Source organism: Malaclemys terrapin, chromosome 4 (genome assembly GCF_027887155.1).
Source record: "Malaclemys terrapin pileata isolate rMalTer1 chromosome 4, rMalTer1.hap1, whole genome shotgun sequence".
NCBI classification, from domain to species: domain Eukaryota; kingdom Metazoa; phylum Chordata; order Testudines; family Emydidae; genus Malaclemys; species Malaclemys terrapin.
Window position 1 is genome coordinate 105,299,774 of NC_071508.1, and position 17,770 is coordinate 105,317,543.

Below are 17,770 nucleotides of genomic sequence, written 5' to 3' on the forward strand. Positions count from 1 at the left end.
AAACTATGATTTACATAAAAAGGTGAAAAAAACAAATTTGGACCTTTTAACAATTCTTAAATCACCTTTTCAACATACGTATTAGTATATTAACCCACAATATGCACTTTACTGATGCAATGATGGCATTGGGGTGTTTAAGAATTTTTGTTAATGACATCTCTGATTTGTATTAGAAAAGTGGCTATTAAGTATGGACATTATTACATTTCAAAACATTTTCAGTGTGTACAGTATACCAGGGAAGATATTACATATTAATTACATAACATCGTAAGTATGAATTGATGTGGTATTAAAACAGCATTGAAATGGTACATCATAATGACATTACAATTAGGGAAGTTATGCTGCATTATGCCGATGAGCCATATATATTCACTGAAGATGCATTTGCAAGCACTGTGGATCCACTGAGGTGTGCCAACACTTAACATAACACAAGAAGCAAACTGGAGCACAGTACTGAAACTGTTAGCCTTTATTTAGTTTGGAGGCAGCAGGAAGGTGGGTTTATAATAAAGGAAGAGCTTTTTTATATTAACATTGGACCAAGTCTAGAAATCCTCACTCACAGTCCAATTGTGTCCCCAAGATCTGTGAACATAGGGACCACATACAGTGGATTTCAGTTCTCCCATACAGGAGCGTTCAGACACTGCCATAATACTGTCACCCCAGACCCCACAGAGGACTGTTCATATGGTCAGTATCCACATGGGCAGAAGGGGTAGGACTGAGCAGGCCGAATAAAGAGTCTTTCTTTGGGTAGTGACAGAGATAGGGCTGGTGGGATGCACATTATCACTGGTTGGCCTGCAAAGATTCCAGGAATGGTAATACAGCCCAATGCTTTATTTCTTTCCCCACCGTTCACCAGAAGAGCTGTAACCAGAAGCTGTCCATAATAGCATGATTTCATTGGAGCTATCCTGCCATTAAGTGGCGAGAGGAGGAAACCAACAGGATCATCCCTAGACCAAATGGTGTCCCCCTCTCCATTTGTTAAACTTTTGAGTACTTCGCAGCATCCCGAGCATGGTGCCTTCAAACCCAGCCCCGAGATGGTCACCTGCCTCTAAATCCGGCCCTGGAAGCCACCATGAACGCAGAACACTTTCATGGATTTCCCTGGTCTCTCCTGTGACTACTTCAAGACCCATACATATATCTGGGGAAAGTACAGATTTGGAGCCTCAGCTCATTCTGCAGTAGGGAAATCCTTTCTCCCCACTCCAGGGACCAGTGTGGGAGCAACTGTGGGAGGGAAAGTACACAGAGAGTTCCCTTAACTCACACCTATGTGTTTTACCACAGAAGAGGGTAATCCATCCCTCTGTTTTTAATCGGTCCTTACTCATTCAAAACACCTAATGACCTTCTGAGTAATGACTGAGTAAAGACTTCAGGAAATTCTGTCTATGAAAAATACAAAGAGAATTAACTACAAAAGAACATCTGTATCAAAATAGGAAAATGGTTGTGGCACAGTATGACAAAAGTATATTAATTTGGAATTAAACCTTTGGTGCTTTAGGGAAAGTCTGATCTGTGTATCATGTCTGCTGCAAAACCTAGGCAAAACCAGATGAACGGAGGATGAAGTGAGATCCTCAGTTCATAATTTTCTTTCTTTGTGGGTTTCTCTCAAACCCCCTCATGTTATATTGGCATCTTTTTATATGTAAGTATAGGGCTCTGCTGGATTTGGTTAGAGATGCACTATTTTAAGTCTTTCTTTGACTAGTGGTTTTGAGCATCCAGTATGTAACAGTTGCTTCTTGAACTTTGTGCTCCCGGGCCTAAACATTTCTTCACAGCGAAGTAGGTTTCCTGTTACTGATGGGCTGAACATTAACCATGCACTGAGTTTGGCATGCCCTGACTCTGAAATTATTCCAGTGAGGATATATACCTGTTAATCCAAAGTTCTGAGGAGCTCACTGGTTTTCTTATTTCTCTTACAGAAAAACTTATTCATGCCACTAAATAATTTTAAATTGAGAACTGGTTTAGAAACTGCTGCACGCAGTTCCATAACAGAGTTATAACACTCTTTAGTCCTACCTGTTAACAGTGTTATAATACAGTTGATGCATTTCCAGTCATAAGACAGACCCATGACACAATAAACACAATCCATGTTCAAATGGATCCTAGACCTCATCTACACAATGGTGGAAGACTGAGCTACGGTGGAAAAATACAGTAGGAAAAATTCCGGTAGCCAGTCTACAGTGGTGTTAGCACTGGTGCAAAGGTGCTAGCAACAGAGGGAGAATTTCACAAATTCCTCCCTGTAGATACACCCAAAGGGCCTGTTTAAACAGTCAAATTTACTAGCTTCGGTGACTGTGTTATGACTGGTATCGGGGGTAGCCGTGTTAGTCTGTATCTACAAAAACAACAAAGAGTCTGGTGGCACCTTAAAGACTAACAGATTTATTTGGGCATAAGCTTTCGTGAGTAAAAACCTCACTTCTTCGGATGCATAGAGTGAAAGCTACAGATGCAGGCATTATATACAGACACATGGAGAGCAGGGAGTTACTTCACAAGTGGCGAACCAGTGTTGACAAGGCCAATTCAATCAGGGTGGATGTAGTCCACTCCCAATAATAGATGAGGAGGTGTCAATTCCAGGAGAGGAAAAGCTGCTTCTGTAGTGAGCCAGCCACTCCCAATCCCTATTCAAGCCCAGATTAATGGTGTTGAATTTGCAAATGAATTTTAGTTCTGCTGTTTCTCTTTGAAGTCTGTTTCTGAAGTTTTTTTGTTCAATGACAGTGACTTTTAAATCTGTGATAGAATGACCAGGGAGATTGAAGTGTTCACTTACTGGCTTGTGTATGTTACCATTCCTGATGTCCGATTTGTGTCCATTTATTCTTTTGCGGAGGGACTGTCCGGTTTGGCCAATGTACATGGCAGAGGGGCATTGCTGGCACATGATGGCATATATGACATTAGTGGATGTGCAGGTGAATGAGCCCCTGATGGTGTGGCTGATGTGGTTGGGTCCTCTGATGCTGTTGCCAGAGTAGATATGGGGACAGAGTAGGCAACGAGGTTTGCTACAGGGATAGGTTCCTGGGTTGGTGTTTCTGTGGTGTGGTGTGTAGTTGCTGGTGAGTATTTGCTTCAGGTTGGGGGGTTGTCTGTAAGCAAGGACTGGCCTGCCTCCCAAGGTCTGTGAGAGTGAGGGATCATTTTCCAGGATAGGTTGTAGGTCGTGGATAATGCGCTGGAGAGGTTTTAGCTGGGGGCTGTATGTGATGGCCAGTGGTGTTCTGTTATTGTCCTTGTTGGGCCTGTCCTGTAGTAGGTGATTTCTGGGTACCCGTCTTGCTCTGTCAATCTGTTTCCTCACTTCCCCAGGTGGGTATTGTAGTTTTACGAATGCTTGATAAAGATCTTGTAGGTGTTTGTCTCTGTCTGAGGGGTTGGAGCAAATTCGGTTGTATCTTAGGGCTTGGCTGTAGACAATGGATCGTATGATGTGTCTTGGATGGAAGCTGGAGGCATGTAGGTACATATAGCGGTCAGTAGGTTTCCGGTATAGGGTGGTGTTTATGTGACCATCACTTATTTGTACTGTAGTGTCCAGGAAGTGGATCTCTTGTGTGGACTGGTCCAGGCTGAGGTTGATGGTGGGGTGGAAATTGTTGAAGTCCAGGTGGAATTCTTCAAGGGCCTCCTTTCCGTGGGTCCACTGGAAATGCACTAATAGTATTATAACACTGTTTGATCTTTCCTATACTAATGGGTGGGAAAGTGTTATTACTATATTATGGAACTGTGTTCTAACACAATCCTCTGACACAGTTTATTTGGCTTTGTAGATGGGCCATACACATATGCATCTAGTGGAATCTCATACCCTGATTACCCTGGATGTAGGAATTCAAACTATGGTATTTTGGCTATATGTTCTTAGGAATTTAATTATGTTTAAAATCTGATTAATAGTGTAGTAAATAACTGGTATTGCTACAAAATTGCATTCTGGAAGGTAATGGGATTGAATTTCAACACAAGTTGACACTCAATTAAAATTTCCATATATCTAGTGAATTAGCCAGTTCTTGTCTGCTGTACTAGGGTGGATGTCTTCCTGCTTAACTGAACACTGAGCAAGATAGGCAAAATTTATAATAAAGCTAAATCAAAACTTAATGTATCTGCTAAAATGTTATTGTTTGTATTAGACCAGACCAAAATCAGTATGCAGAGTTTAAAAAAAAAAAAAAAAAAAAAAAAGCCATCCATGTTTAAAACAAAAATTCTCTATATTTATAGTAATGAAGCTGGGGGGCGGGGGGGGGAATTAAAACCTCCTTACTGAATTACTGCTATCAACCAATAGATCCATGGGGCTTGTTCAGCTAAAAGCCACAACAGACTTTGTAATGCAATGATGTAATCTTGGCTTTGTGTCATTTATATTCAACCTAAAAAAAACAATTTTCCTGAATAGACAGGCTGACAACAATATTGTTCAGTGTTGGTTTTTATTTGGATTGTTTCCAAATGGTTCACATGCCTCCACAATAATACACCATGCCTGCTTAACTTTTTACTCTGAATTCCTAAGTTTCCCCTTTTTTCTTATATTTTATTTTTCTTTTAAAGTCCTAGTTATGTTTGTGAAACTAACCAGCTTGGCCACAAAATTAGGATGTATCTTGCAGAGTGCATTCATTTTACTTTTTGCATATTTTTCCTGAGGTCATGTCAAGGTTAGTTTGAATTCCATCCTACATTAAGACTTCTTTCACAGCTATTTAGCTCTGCAGCCTACTCCCCGCTGGGGTCTGCCCCTTGGGCACGTCAAAGCTTCAGACCTGACAAATCACACACAGATGAAGCTGTACAGTTTTTTAAACAGTTTCATCAGTAAGATTTTTTCTTTCACTATACTTTTTTTTTTTTCCATTGGAGTTTATTCTCTGAATTGCAATATCAGGAAAACTAATTTCTGTATGGAAAATTCTCTTTCACATCGAAGCTGTAAAATAGACATGGCATTGTACAGTAAATTCCATTATCAGTCTTCCAGTTACTGAAAGTACTGCAGATACTTTAATTAGTGACAGGCTATAGCTCCTTGTCTAGTAACTGTAATTGTATTATTAAAATCTATTTGTACAGGAGATCTTAGTATTCTGAAGATTGAGAAATATTCACAATCTATGGGCTAGATTGTGAATCCATTAATCATGCCGCTGAGCAGTTAGTTACTCACAGGAGTAGCCTTACTGACTTCAGTGGGGGACTACTTACATGCGTAAGTGTTCACTAGTGTGAAGAAGTGAGTAAGTATCTAAACTCAATCTCTATGGGACCTAAGAATTTTTAAGTGTGTGTGCATGCATGCCTGTGTGAGCGCTTGCGCATATATACAAGTTCTCATAAAACTGGTTACCTTCAGAAACATAACTGTGACTTTCAACACACACACACACTGTGTGTGTATATGTATGTACACAAAAACAGTTTGGCAATTCATTTTGTGACTTGCAGTTGGAAATATATTTTCTAAAATTGTTAGCAAAATACTCCTATCTGTAGTTTAGCATATTGTGAAACTAATGGTGCAACGCCATTTCCTGTTTAATTGATGAAGTTAAAATGCTTGGCTGCTAATGAGAGTATTAGCAAACAATATACCCTTAACAGGCTTAAGCAGCTCAGGATTTTAAAAGCAGCTTACTGTCCTCCTCATTTTTATAAGACAAAATGTATTGCCTTCTACAAATTACTTGATCGACTGATGAAGTGCCATAATTATAGCTGTATTGCAATTTTGACAAAGCCACAATAACGGATTGTAGTTCAGTCCCCACTATAGACACACAACTCTTTGCATTACAAAACCCAGTTTTACTGGTCTAATTCTTATTCAGAACAAAGTACACCTGGCGATGTTAACTGTATACTAAAAAGAAAACTTAAAACCTAGGAAATAATAATATTGGAGCATGACTTTTTTTTCTTATAGCTAGTTCACTGGGAATGGTATCTAATGAAGAGTTGTCTAAAGGGTTGCTTGTTTGGAACTAATTAAAGACAGATCTCCTAAATAGGAAAAGGATCATGGGAATTACATTAGGTGTCTGGAGACTTGTTATTCTTTTGGCACTCTGAGTAGATGGTTGAAGTTGTTAGGGATTCTAGAAATAGGACAACCTAATAAAACCTTCTATTTTTCTGGTTATTGGCCAACTTTTTTTTTTTTTTTTTTTTTAAGTAAGATTTGTGTCAACAGGCTAGAGGCTTGAAGAAAACATTTAAACATTTGTGCATTAACACATTATGGTGAAAAGAATCTTGTACTTTCACTCAGTGCATTTCAGCCTTCAATTAATGTGAAAACACTACAGTGCCTATGCAACTTCTCTTGCCTAGTGGTGCACCATTTATCATTGCAGTTTTACATTGACCTTGACACCCACTTCATTAGAATAAAGATTGTCTACCATTTAGGTTACATTGTTCCTCTGCACAGAGACCCCATGCAAATTTCTGTTCAGATAGAAGAGCTGTGAGCCTGTCAGAGGTCATCTGCATTAAATGATTGCAGCTATTTTCCAACTGCTTCTTTTCATTCTACTCAATTCAGGCTAGGAGGATCAATCAAGCCCTCTGCCTGAAACAGTGGGACTGCTGGGAATATAACTGTTTTTGGTAGTAGTGGATATGCCCTAAACAGTATTAAATATTTAATATAAACTCATTAAAGGGCATGCAAAGTCTTCAAAAATATATTACATTTATAGTAAAATTTAAATGGTTGGGATCACCTTCCTTCAGAAAAGCAGAACAATGGGTACCAATTGCATATTTTTTTATTGTGGGCAAAATGTAGTTCACAAAGTTACTAAGCCTTTTCTTCAATGGATTCGTTTTGCTTGCTGCTGGAAAGATGAATGTGAAAAACAGAAGTAAAATCCAGATTTCCTATTTTTTTTAAACAAAAAATGCATGGTGTTTGTTTTGGTTTTGTTTCTGTTTTCAGAGGAGGGGGATTGTGCAGTATGAAGTATTAAGATTTGTTTTGTGTGTGTCTATTTATAAATAATACTGTGTGTGTGTGTGTGTGTGTATATATATATATTTAAAAAGAAGTGAATGGCAATAAGTTACCAGTTTCCTTCTTGAGTTTTCTGAGTGATATAATTGGAATTAAATTATTAATGGGAGAGACTTTAAAAAAAGATTGTTTTATGATCTTCTATTAGAGAATTTGCAATTCATTTTAATATTTGTAGTTTGATTTATATTAAAGATAATGCAATCTATGTCCAATTAACAATACATGGCCAATGTAATATGATTTCCAGATCATGGAAATGGAATAAGCTAGAAGAGAAAAAACTGATTCTTAACCTCAGATGTAATTTGCTGTGAGAGTTCTGGCAATTTTAAATGACATTGCACTTTTTAATTTTTCCAAAGGCTCAGCAGCAAATTTATCCCAATCAAGAAAACCTATTATTAATTTACAAGGACAATTGTAGGAGTCTTTATAATTTCCCTGTGCAATTATTTGCCATAAATTGCTAATAGTAAAACATAAGCAGTTTGCAAGAAATAACGACTGCTGTTTGTCTGGACAGGACACTCAACCAAGGTCTTGAATGTTGTCCAGAGCTTCTAGTTGTAATGGTTGCATATGAAATATAACCAAGCTTCTGGACAGTTTGTAAAATGTCCCACATTGATATAATGACAAAAGGTGGAAGCATTAAGAGCTGTTGTGAAGGGTAGGCTGGCCTCTAGCAGATTCCTTCACTTTGCTTGTATACAGCTGAGCTTTGGACCCTGGACTTCAGAATAAAAAGAGTCTTTGTTCATCACTGAATGGCATTAGGCATGGGGCTTCCTAAGGGGCCACCATGAAGCCTAGCATGAAGAGTGCAAACATTATCCAGAAAGCACAATGTGAGTGTGTGCAGAGAGATGGTAGACAGACACATATCTGTATGAATATACATATATGCAAGTATATTTCATGTATATTTTAGTGAATGTGTCCACAAAGCATTTTTACATGTACTGACGTAGACTGTATACAACTTTTTTGCATGCCTGAAATCAATGAATGTATGTACATATATGCACCATTTATGTATATGTATGTGTGTGTATCTGCAGCAACTGCATCACTGCAGTTTTATAAACTTGTAAAATATTATTCAGGTACAAATAAAATTGCAGATCACTTAATCTTAATCTCAATCATATACTAGGTCGTGTCATTAAAAGAAAGTTAAAGTTGCATTTTGGAGACTGTGAATGATGGACTGTAGAAGATCTACAAATTGTGTAACCTTATTCCAATAACTGAGAAATTTCACTGGCTTAATTCTTCTGTACTTCGTAGCCATAGCTCCACTGTGTGTTCAGTATGTCTAGTCTCTTTTCACTATAACCAACAGAAGCACCATACAAAAGTCTTACAATGGATGTCTTAATCTCTCTGTGTGCTTTTAGAGCATTATTTTGAATTCCATCATGCAGCCTTTTTTCTTTCCTCTTCTGAAGTTTTATTACAACAACAGAATTCCCAGGGAGCTTTAGGGGCAAGGTTCGCATAATATTGCCCTAAAGTTTTGCTTTAGGGGTGGAATCTGTACCCCAGCCCTGATCATCTTTTTGTGATGTTTCTGTTTCTGAAAGATGCAGTGTGCAGTCTTACAGCGTTGTTAACGGTGTACAGATTTTTTTTTATTATTTACCAGACAGTGCACATCTACAAACCTTTCATGATGATTTCTTTCTCTGACCTCTCAGTGACTAGGCATCTTGTTCCTTAACACTGAGGGAGGCTGAAAAATGCTTGAGTTGCTCAATGTGTGCCTTCTATACCAGTTTCAAAATGGCTTATTCTTCTGGTTTCCATGGTGACAATTAACACTGTTACAAGGCATTGTTCCAGTCTCCATTTGGGCAGAATTTTCGGGTGTGATTTTCCACACACAAACACAATTATTTTTATATATATCTATATAGATATATATAAAGTATCCCTTAGCATAAGTGTCAAAAAGGGGGAGGGGTCCTCAGTCAAGCCTTCCTAGATTTCATAGAATATTTCTTTCTGACAGAAATCGTGTTTTTACTTCCTTTGTTTTGGAATTCAAGTACTTTTGGTTTAAAAAAAGTAGTCACCTAATATGAATTTGCCAAGCATCTTAATAGATAAACTCTTTAGTGATTTTTTTAAAACTCCTTTTTTTGGCAAGAAAAAGAATCAAAATTCTTTAACATAGATACCAATGCTTCTTATTTCTACTGGGTGGATTCATTAACACAAAACCAGCCATGCATGCACACATACACACAGCTAATCATGCTGTAAGTACTTGACAGTATTTCAATGTGTGTTTTTTTTAAAGTTTGGTGGGGCAAGTGCTGTGGAAAATTAAATATTAGTCATTTATTTATTGCAGCCACTGTGAGAAATCCTGTGACTTTAACTTTCTTAATCTCATTTTTGGCTATTGAACAGTAATCTATATCATAGCATTCACAGACTGTCACAATGGAGCAGCCTTTGCTCACTTAATGCCGCGGATAGAATGAATATGAAGATTAAATTATCTTCTCACCACAGGATAAAGTAGTCCTCCTAGACTAGGGTTGTGCAGCACTGATAGAGCTGGTAGCTAATTTTGCCATGCAACTGCTTAGAGTGTAGGTGTTTAATGGATAAAAAAAAAAAGCATTAGCAATAGCATCTAGTGCTATCAGTCCCTCAACTGTACCTGCTGTACATTAAGCTCTTTCCTTAAATTAAAATAAACACTTCACTTTAATTTTCATAAGTGAAACAATACTGACTTTCACTCACATACCAATACATCTAACAATTAACTGAATTCTTTCATCTTTTACTGTTACTGTATAATGCATTCTCTATCAATCATCAGGTTTCGTCATGCTTTATATACAGTAGGTTACATGGTGACAAAGACAGAAAGCATACATAAAGTCTAGCTTATTTATTTTTTAATGTAATAACCTTTTATAACATCTGTCACAGAAACTATTCATGCTATGCTACATTGCAGAATTATTTTATCTAGTCCAAAATTAAGTGAAATGTTTTAGTTTTTATGTTAGCATGAACATTATTGTTATGAAACATATGCAACCTGTATTGTTTTGTCATTGATTTTATACTACCCGAGAGCATAACCAAAATCTAGTTCAGGCAACAACAACCAAATCAGTCAATCACAGGTGAAAAGTGTTAACTAACCAGAGCCCGCACCAGTGTCACACAGCTAGAGGACTCCCTCAGTCTATTAATTCACTTGGAAAAAGAAAAGGAGTAATGTGTACTGGATTTCAGTTCCTAGCTAAACTGGATTTCAGTGCCTAGCTGTAATCGACTATGGATTCCCCTTGATATTACATGTACTTATGGAAATAATTATGCAAATCCTTTTCAGCTATATCATCGTTAAATAGAAATCAGATTACATAAAGCAGATTGTAATCTCCTCTAGTCACCATTCTAGCTGAAAAGGCAATAATATAGGGCCAAGAAGCATACTTGTTGAACATTTTAGTCCAATGAAACTGGATTATCTGCGGGTTGAGGCAATTCCTCAATGCAAAACCCGATTGCCTCCTGTTATCACGCATTTTTAGAAAGCACAGTCTGTTTTCCATCTATCAGAAGACAAGTTCTTTATAAATTTTAAACAATTCCTTGATATTTACTATGAATATTCATGCAATTTTTGATACGCAGACACCTGATCAGTGTTCATTAATAATGTGAAATGCTTTAAATCACCTCATTTAAAAGATTTTGCTCTGTGATCCACAAATGACTAATATTTTGTGAAGTTTACATAATACAAATGATGTGCATGTGTTGTGTAAATGGAAGATTAAAATATGAAACTAACAATATGCAAACATATGCATGGAAATGCTGAGGACCTATTAGCTGAAACAGTGATTTCACACATTTCTTATTTTCTTTAAGCTGCCTCCAATTGTTTTTTGTTTTGTTTTGCTACAGTACATGTTCTTGGATCTGGCAAAAGCACCCATGTTTTAAACATTCTTTATTCTAGTTTAATTTTGTTATACTTAGCCCAGATATTAACATTTTGGGTAAGAGCTACTGTAGTAGCTGTCTTGGCTGACTTTAAAGCAAAGAAAGCTTAATGTTGAGGATGCAGTTTGCTAATAGCTATGCATAATTTATGTAGGTTTTCTAAACACTTGTTTGGGAAAATGTGTTGTATTCCCTTCGCTGAATAAAGGTGCGGTTTTTGGCAATATAAGAAGTCCCATTTCAACAAATGTGCTTTTACGTAAGAGTGTGTGTTGCATTTTCTGATTTACTCTGCAGTCCACTAAAACATACCTAATCATTGTAGTAACCATCATATATAATACTAACATAGCTCTAAGAGAACACGTGTTTTAAAGAGATTTACTTACCAATATGTCATGCAGATGCCAGTATGTCCTTTTGTGAAAAATATAAGAAGTAGCCAACTGAAATATTTAGAGATTCACTTTAAAGTAATTTTGTAAAAATGTTTGTTAAATTTCTCTTTATCCTTATTTCCATCTTCTTTTTAAAAAGGTAAATAATCATACTGGAAATAACGAGCAGTTGTAGGCTGAAGAAGCATTTGAACAGTGTGAGCATTGTTGCTGTTCTTATTTGTGCCACCATTTTAGTGCTACTGTAAGAGTGCTTCAACAAAATCTAATCATTAGAATTTTATTGAAATAAGATATTAATAATTTTTAACGTGGCTAAAATATGATGTCATCATATGCCTTAATTTCATAGCTCTCAACCTCCTGAGACCCAAATATGAGGCAAAACCCAACAGGACAATCAAGAGAAAAAAAGTTGTGCCGGAAGCTTACAACAATGTGGAATTTACTTGTTTTCATTTTCATAGTTTCAGTGTCATGCTTCAGTATTTCTGATAGGAATAACATGCCTTAATAAAATTAGGAAAACACCTGATTTCAAGAACACAAAGGTAGATCAGGTTCTAGATGAGGGACTGTTGGAAGCTATGTCTAATTTTGTTGTATGCAATCAGTTGCCAACTTTTCTAACTTAAACCCCACCCATACAAACCACCTGCTCAGTGTGCATCTGAAATCCTATGGAAAAATCCTTTCCAAGACACATTAATAAGGTTGTGTGTTTCGCTATATAAAAAAGGAAGCTCTCTGATCAGGATGACAATTGAGCATTTTGATTTTTAAGGGTGAATTTTAATAGAGAAAACAATTTACTGTAGCTAATGTTATCTTTTTCTTCTCATTTTAGAGATATAATGTAGAAATGTCAATCAGGCACCCGAAAAAGATGGAACTGCTTAGTAAGGTTGAAGCTTTGAAGAAAAGTGGTGTTTTACTACCAAATGATCTCCTTGAAAAAGTGGATTCAATTAATGAAAAATGGGAACTGCTTGGGGTATTTGCATTTTTATTACTGTTTGTGGGTTATATGTACATTTTTGTCTGTTGAAGTACGCTGTCTGTCTGATTTCTAATTTGAGGCACAAATATCTTGCTCTTTCAATTCGCTACATACATTTCAAACAAGCTACTCATACTATTATAAAAAAAAACTAGTATTTTCTTCTTCTGTTGATTTTTTTTTATTCCATGCTTGTCACCTGTCTGACTTTAATAATTTTAGTTCTTTAATACATAAAGAATGTAAGTAAAATATGCCATGTATTATGGGCATGCACCAAGTCAACTATAATACAGTATATCTGATATACACTGACTGTCATGCTTGAGTGAATGTTAATAGAATTTATTCTGAAAGTACATGTTAGAGACATCTACTGTTTAACTATTTACTATACCCTTAAGATGAAAAGTGGGGTTGTCACTACATATTTCAGGTGATACTGAATGCTCAAAAACAAATATGCAAATTTGGTACAAATCTGAATACCTGAATCTAAGAATGCAGCCAGGGTAAGTTTCACGTTGCTGTATTCAGCTCACTTTTGACAAAAGCCAAAAAAAAGTTTCATGTAATTCATTTCACGCTATGATGGGCTGGGTTTCAGCCAAAGTGTGAGATACAAGAATTTGCAAAAAAAGCAATATAGTGATTCTGTTACCCAGAGACTAGTGATGGCACTATGCAGGAGACACTATTGTTCTATTGTTGTAAGACAGCTGAGAGAGAGAGGAGAAGTTAAACTATATTTTTTCATCCACTTCTACTTAATTGCCTTCACTTCAAATCAAGGGTAAGATAAATTTATAAATTACTTTAAATGATTAATTATAGATGTGTAATATTAGCAATACAGTTATACAGCATAATTTTGCATGCTATTATCTTACTTTTAAAAACAGTATTTCTAAGATATTGCCAATAAAGCTACATACACAACTTGTCAGGGTCAGCTTAGATACTGGCTTGTCATTTTAACTTGTGTAGTAATACAAAAGCCATTTTGCATGTTTTTTCTTCTGCGTGGTTCAGCTGTTTCAAACAGCTTGAGTCTATGAATATGCCAATTGTCACAAAAAGTTAAGTTTGTCCTATCAGTAGTTTGTTTAAAAAGTAATGTGCAGCATTTCTAAATTCATTTTTAAATGATTGAACAGCAGTATTATAATTCTTAAAAAACAGAATTTACTAAGTTCTCAGTCTAGCTTTTTCAACTAATGAAGAATTATGGCAACCAATTTGTATTTAAATTGTTTAAAAATAATTCTATTTATAAACCTTTGACATTTGTGACTTGAAGCACATTTAATCAGTTTAATTCAAGCTCAGTACCATGCCTCTGATTAAACTTGGTAGGATATAAAGACAGTTTGAAAGCAACTGATATATAATCCTTCTTAAAATCAGTTTTCAAAATGTAAATAAAAAAAACTACCCAGTCTTTTTTAAAATACATTTAAAAAACTTTATCTCTCAGCATGTTAAAATCAAAATATAATTTTAGATTACTTTTTTATATCAATTTCTGCATTTACAAGAAAAATAAAAAATGCAGTTTTCCTGCTAAATGCAATTTCATGTATAATAAGCAGAATTGGATAGAGTTTTGTTTAATTTAATAAAAACCTCTGCAGAAACTAGCAACACTAGGCGTACTGTTTTAATTGGCATGATTACATTTTAATTGGCATGAAAAAAATTAAAGACAAAGATTTTAACTTCTAACAATGGTAAAATAGAGGGATATGGTTTTTAATATTACTTTCATCTAAGGTGAACAGTGTGGAATCGAAATACATTAGAATGAAATGTCAGTGGTGCGTACAGTTTAATCTGTGAAATTTTGTCCCCTGTGCTGAATATTACTCTGTCTCAATTGCATATTAAACAACCCTATCAAGGCAGGCATTGGCATCTGCTGTGCTGACACAAATTGTGAATTAAATGAAATTGATGTCCTCTGTCGTATATTTATGAAGACGGACCATTCTCTGAAGTATTCTGTTTATGAAGAATTTATGATTGCAAACTGTTCCAGAACAAAAAAGTGGCAATAAATTCTTTTTTGTGACCCTACCCTCCAAGGGCATTGATTTCACCTCCTGCTGCTACTTTTGTTACAGCATAAAAACAATAGCTAACTCTGGATTCCTCTGAGAGTCTTCAAATTATCAATATTTCCACCATGAAAATAGAAAGGTGTTGCCAAGAATGCATGTTTTCAAGTTATGATCTCCTAAAGATACTATTTACACAATGCTACACAGTAGATTAATGTCTGTTAATCTAATTTTATTTGTGTTGTAAAGCTTATTTTTGGAGGCTTAATTCAAGACAATAAATCATGTCCCACTGAACGGGGATGGTACATTTTCCACAGACAGGCATACAGGGTCACTTAAAACTGTATCTTCATGTTACAACAATTAAGCCCTGCTAATTATAAATTCAAAAGGTTATAGGATATGGTTGTCAGTATTTATTCAAAATTCTACAATCAATAGCACAGATTTAGTGCTTATAATAAGTGTTGGACTGACAGCCTTTTATAGGTTAGATGAAACACAGCTTGGCATAATAGAAGCAGGCAACCACATGCTTCCACTGTGATGTTGAGGGATTGCCTTTTAAGATACTGAAAGGGAAGTTAAGTCTCCCTGCACAATCCATCCTTGGCCTCTTCAGCACATTGATTATACTCAGAATGCTCACTCCTGAAAATGTAGCTAGTGTTTCTTTTACTATAAAAGCTGTCTGGAAAAGCTACAGTAAATTAATTTAATTGGTGGCTATAGGTGAATGTTTATTTTGGGCCAAAAATTTTAAACTTTTTGCAGCTTAAAAGTTAAGTACTTAAATCCATATTTAATTATCTAATTTCAGAGGTTCTAAGCACCTGAAATTCCTATCTCACTGGAAGCTGTAGGTGGTGTTTGCCTTTGAAATTCAGGCCACCCATTTTGGCCAGATTTTGGCCCAATTCTAAGTTTAGACATCCAAGTTTGAAAACTTTATTCTAGGAATCCATAGTTTAAAAATGTATACAATGGCCATGCTTAAAAACTTGTGATTTTAGGTAAGGTTAACTCATTATTTATAATATTTCCTATCCTTACTATGTGGTAAAGTTATTTAGTTGTCTTAAGCAATTGGCAAGTGTTCCTAGGTGATCACTTTACAAAGTTAATCTAATGAGTACAATTTAGTCTTCTTTGTCCATAATTGTTGTTATGAAAAAATCCATTTGTCACTAAGGACCAGCTCCTGCTCTTCCTCCCACTGAAGTCAAAGAAAGTTTTGCCATTGAACTTCAATGAGAAGAAAATTGGGCCCTAAATGAGAATAAAGGGTACAAAGAATAAATTGATTGATATTGGTAATAACTAGAAAAAATATTACTGGTCATCTAACAGATAGTTCTTGTTGCTCGCTAACCTGTGATATGTTTTGGTACATAAAACTAATCTCTGTTTTTTTTTTTTAATCTAATGCATTAGAAAACCCTAGGAGAGAAGATCCAAGACACAATGGTAGGGCACAGTGGGTCAGGTCCACGTGACCTGCTCTCACCTGAAAGTGGCAGTCTGGTAAAGCAGCTGGAGGTCAGGATCAAAGAGCTGAAAGGGTGGCTGAGAGATACAGAGCTTTTCATCTTCAATTCCTGTCTGAGACAAGAAAATGAAGGAACAATGACTGCTGAGAAACAACTGCAATATTTTAAGGTAATAAAAAAAAACATAGTTTTCATAGCGAGATTTCTCTTAATAGTTAGATAAAATATGTATCAGGTAATGATAATACAATATATGCACATATGTAATCGTACAGTCACATTTATACCTGCATTTATATACAATGTGTTCATGCAATGTACTGTTGCACACTTACAGAGAAGTTATTTTTCTACAGTAAAACTTCAAAGGGATGCTCTCTGTCATCAGAATTTGCAAGCAATTTGTGTCTTTTATTTTACTTCACTATAAACTTGGTTTTATGATAAATGATTATATTGTGTACTGCAGTCTCTATATTGAACACTTTAGTTAATGTGTTGTATAACACCCCATTTTAATAGACATGAGACCTGAGTCTCCTCTCACAGGCAGGAGTAGCTGTACTGAAGTCAGTAATCCCACAGGCAAATACCTGGTATAATGAGAGAAGAATCAGGCTTATTAACTATAGATAGGTAGAGATAGACACACCCACTATGAGATTGGCCACAATCTAAGAGGGGGAGCAGGTAATTACAGAATAAACAGGAGGTTACCTGCACTGTACACTTTTATCTACCGGGTAGTCCCAAACATTTAATAATAAAGTTGCGGCATGATTAAATCCATGTCATATGTCTCCTGTCCTTCTTTCGGTATAGCCAGACAATGCAGATTTGGCATTTTCTGGAATTATCAGTGTTTCCAAGATCTTTTTGAGTGAAACTGTAGACCTGGGTTAGGACAAACATACTGTTTGGTTATTTGTTTGACAATTTTCTGGCAGTGGACAAAAACAAATAATCATGCTGATTATTTTTGTTTTACAATTGGATTTGATGCAGATGGAATATTGTTCTTGGACTTGTAGACCTTCACAGTAATAGATATAAGTTGTTAATAGGAACGGTTGAGTGCTCATTTCTATTGGAAATCAAATCATTTATTTAGGTCCCTACCTATGGACTTAGGAGTCTAACTTCACACAGTCATAGTATATATGGACACCTATACATTAGTCCCTGCATCTGTAATGCACACACAACTTTTCAAAATGAAATAAACCTTTTATTCAAAAATTACGCATAATATCATGCAAAGAGATCTAATGATATTAAACAATGTGGCACTATTACATAGTTGATTAGCTAATAATTATACTATATAAACATCAAATTATGTATTTTCAAAATGGTAGCCATTAGACTATAAAAAACAAGTACATATAAAATATGGTAAGAGCACATCACTTTGTCATGTATATTAAAACCATCTATGTCTCATTAAATCTGAAATCCACTATAAGTAAGTTTTCCAATCTCCACTAAACTCCTGGGGGGAGTGTATAAAAGAGAAAATGGATATAATTAACAATACTACAATGTATAATCTATATATTTGGGAGAGAACATTTAGAACATTTTCAAAAACATTAGCTATGCCACTAGTTGGTAAACCTGCTAGTATTTAGTTTGACTTACTTTCCACTGAACTATGAGATTAACCTAATTAACATTGTTCACTACAGAATGTAAACCATTGTTTCTTAAAGGAAATTTATTGTCCTATGCAGATTATA

At 35.7% G+C, this 17,770-nt stretch overlaps 1 protein-coding gene across 1 annotated transcript in view; it reads left to right on the forward strand.

The window, feature by feature from the left end:
• AKAP6 (A-kinase anchoring protein 6) overlaps positions 1 to 17,770 on the forward strand; it is a 303,477-nt gene that overhangs the window by 231,916 nt on the left and 53,791 nt on the right. Inside the window, exons 10-11 of the mRNA XM_054028181.1 lie at positions 12,326 to 12,472; positions 15,976 to 16,200. Of these exons, the coding sequence (XP_053884156.1) occupies positions 12,326 to 12,472; positions 15,976 to 16,200 (372 nt within the window). The remainder of the gene's footprint in view (positions 1 to 12,325; positions 12,473 to 15,975; positions 16,201 to 17,770) is intronic.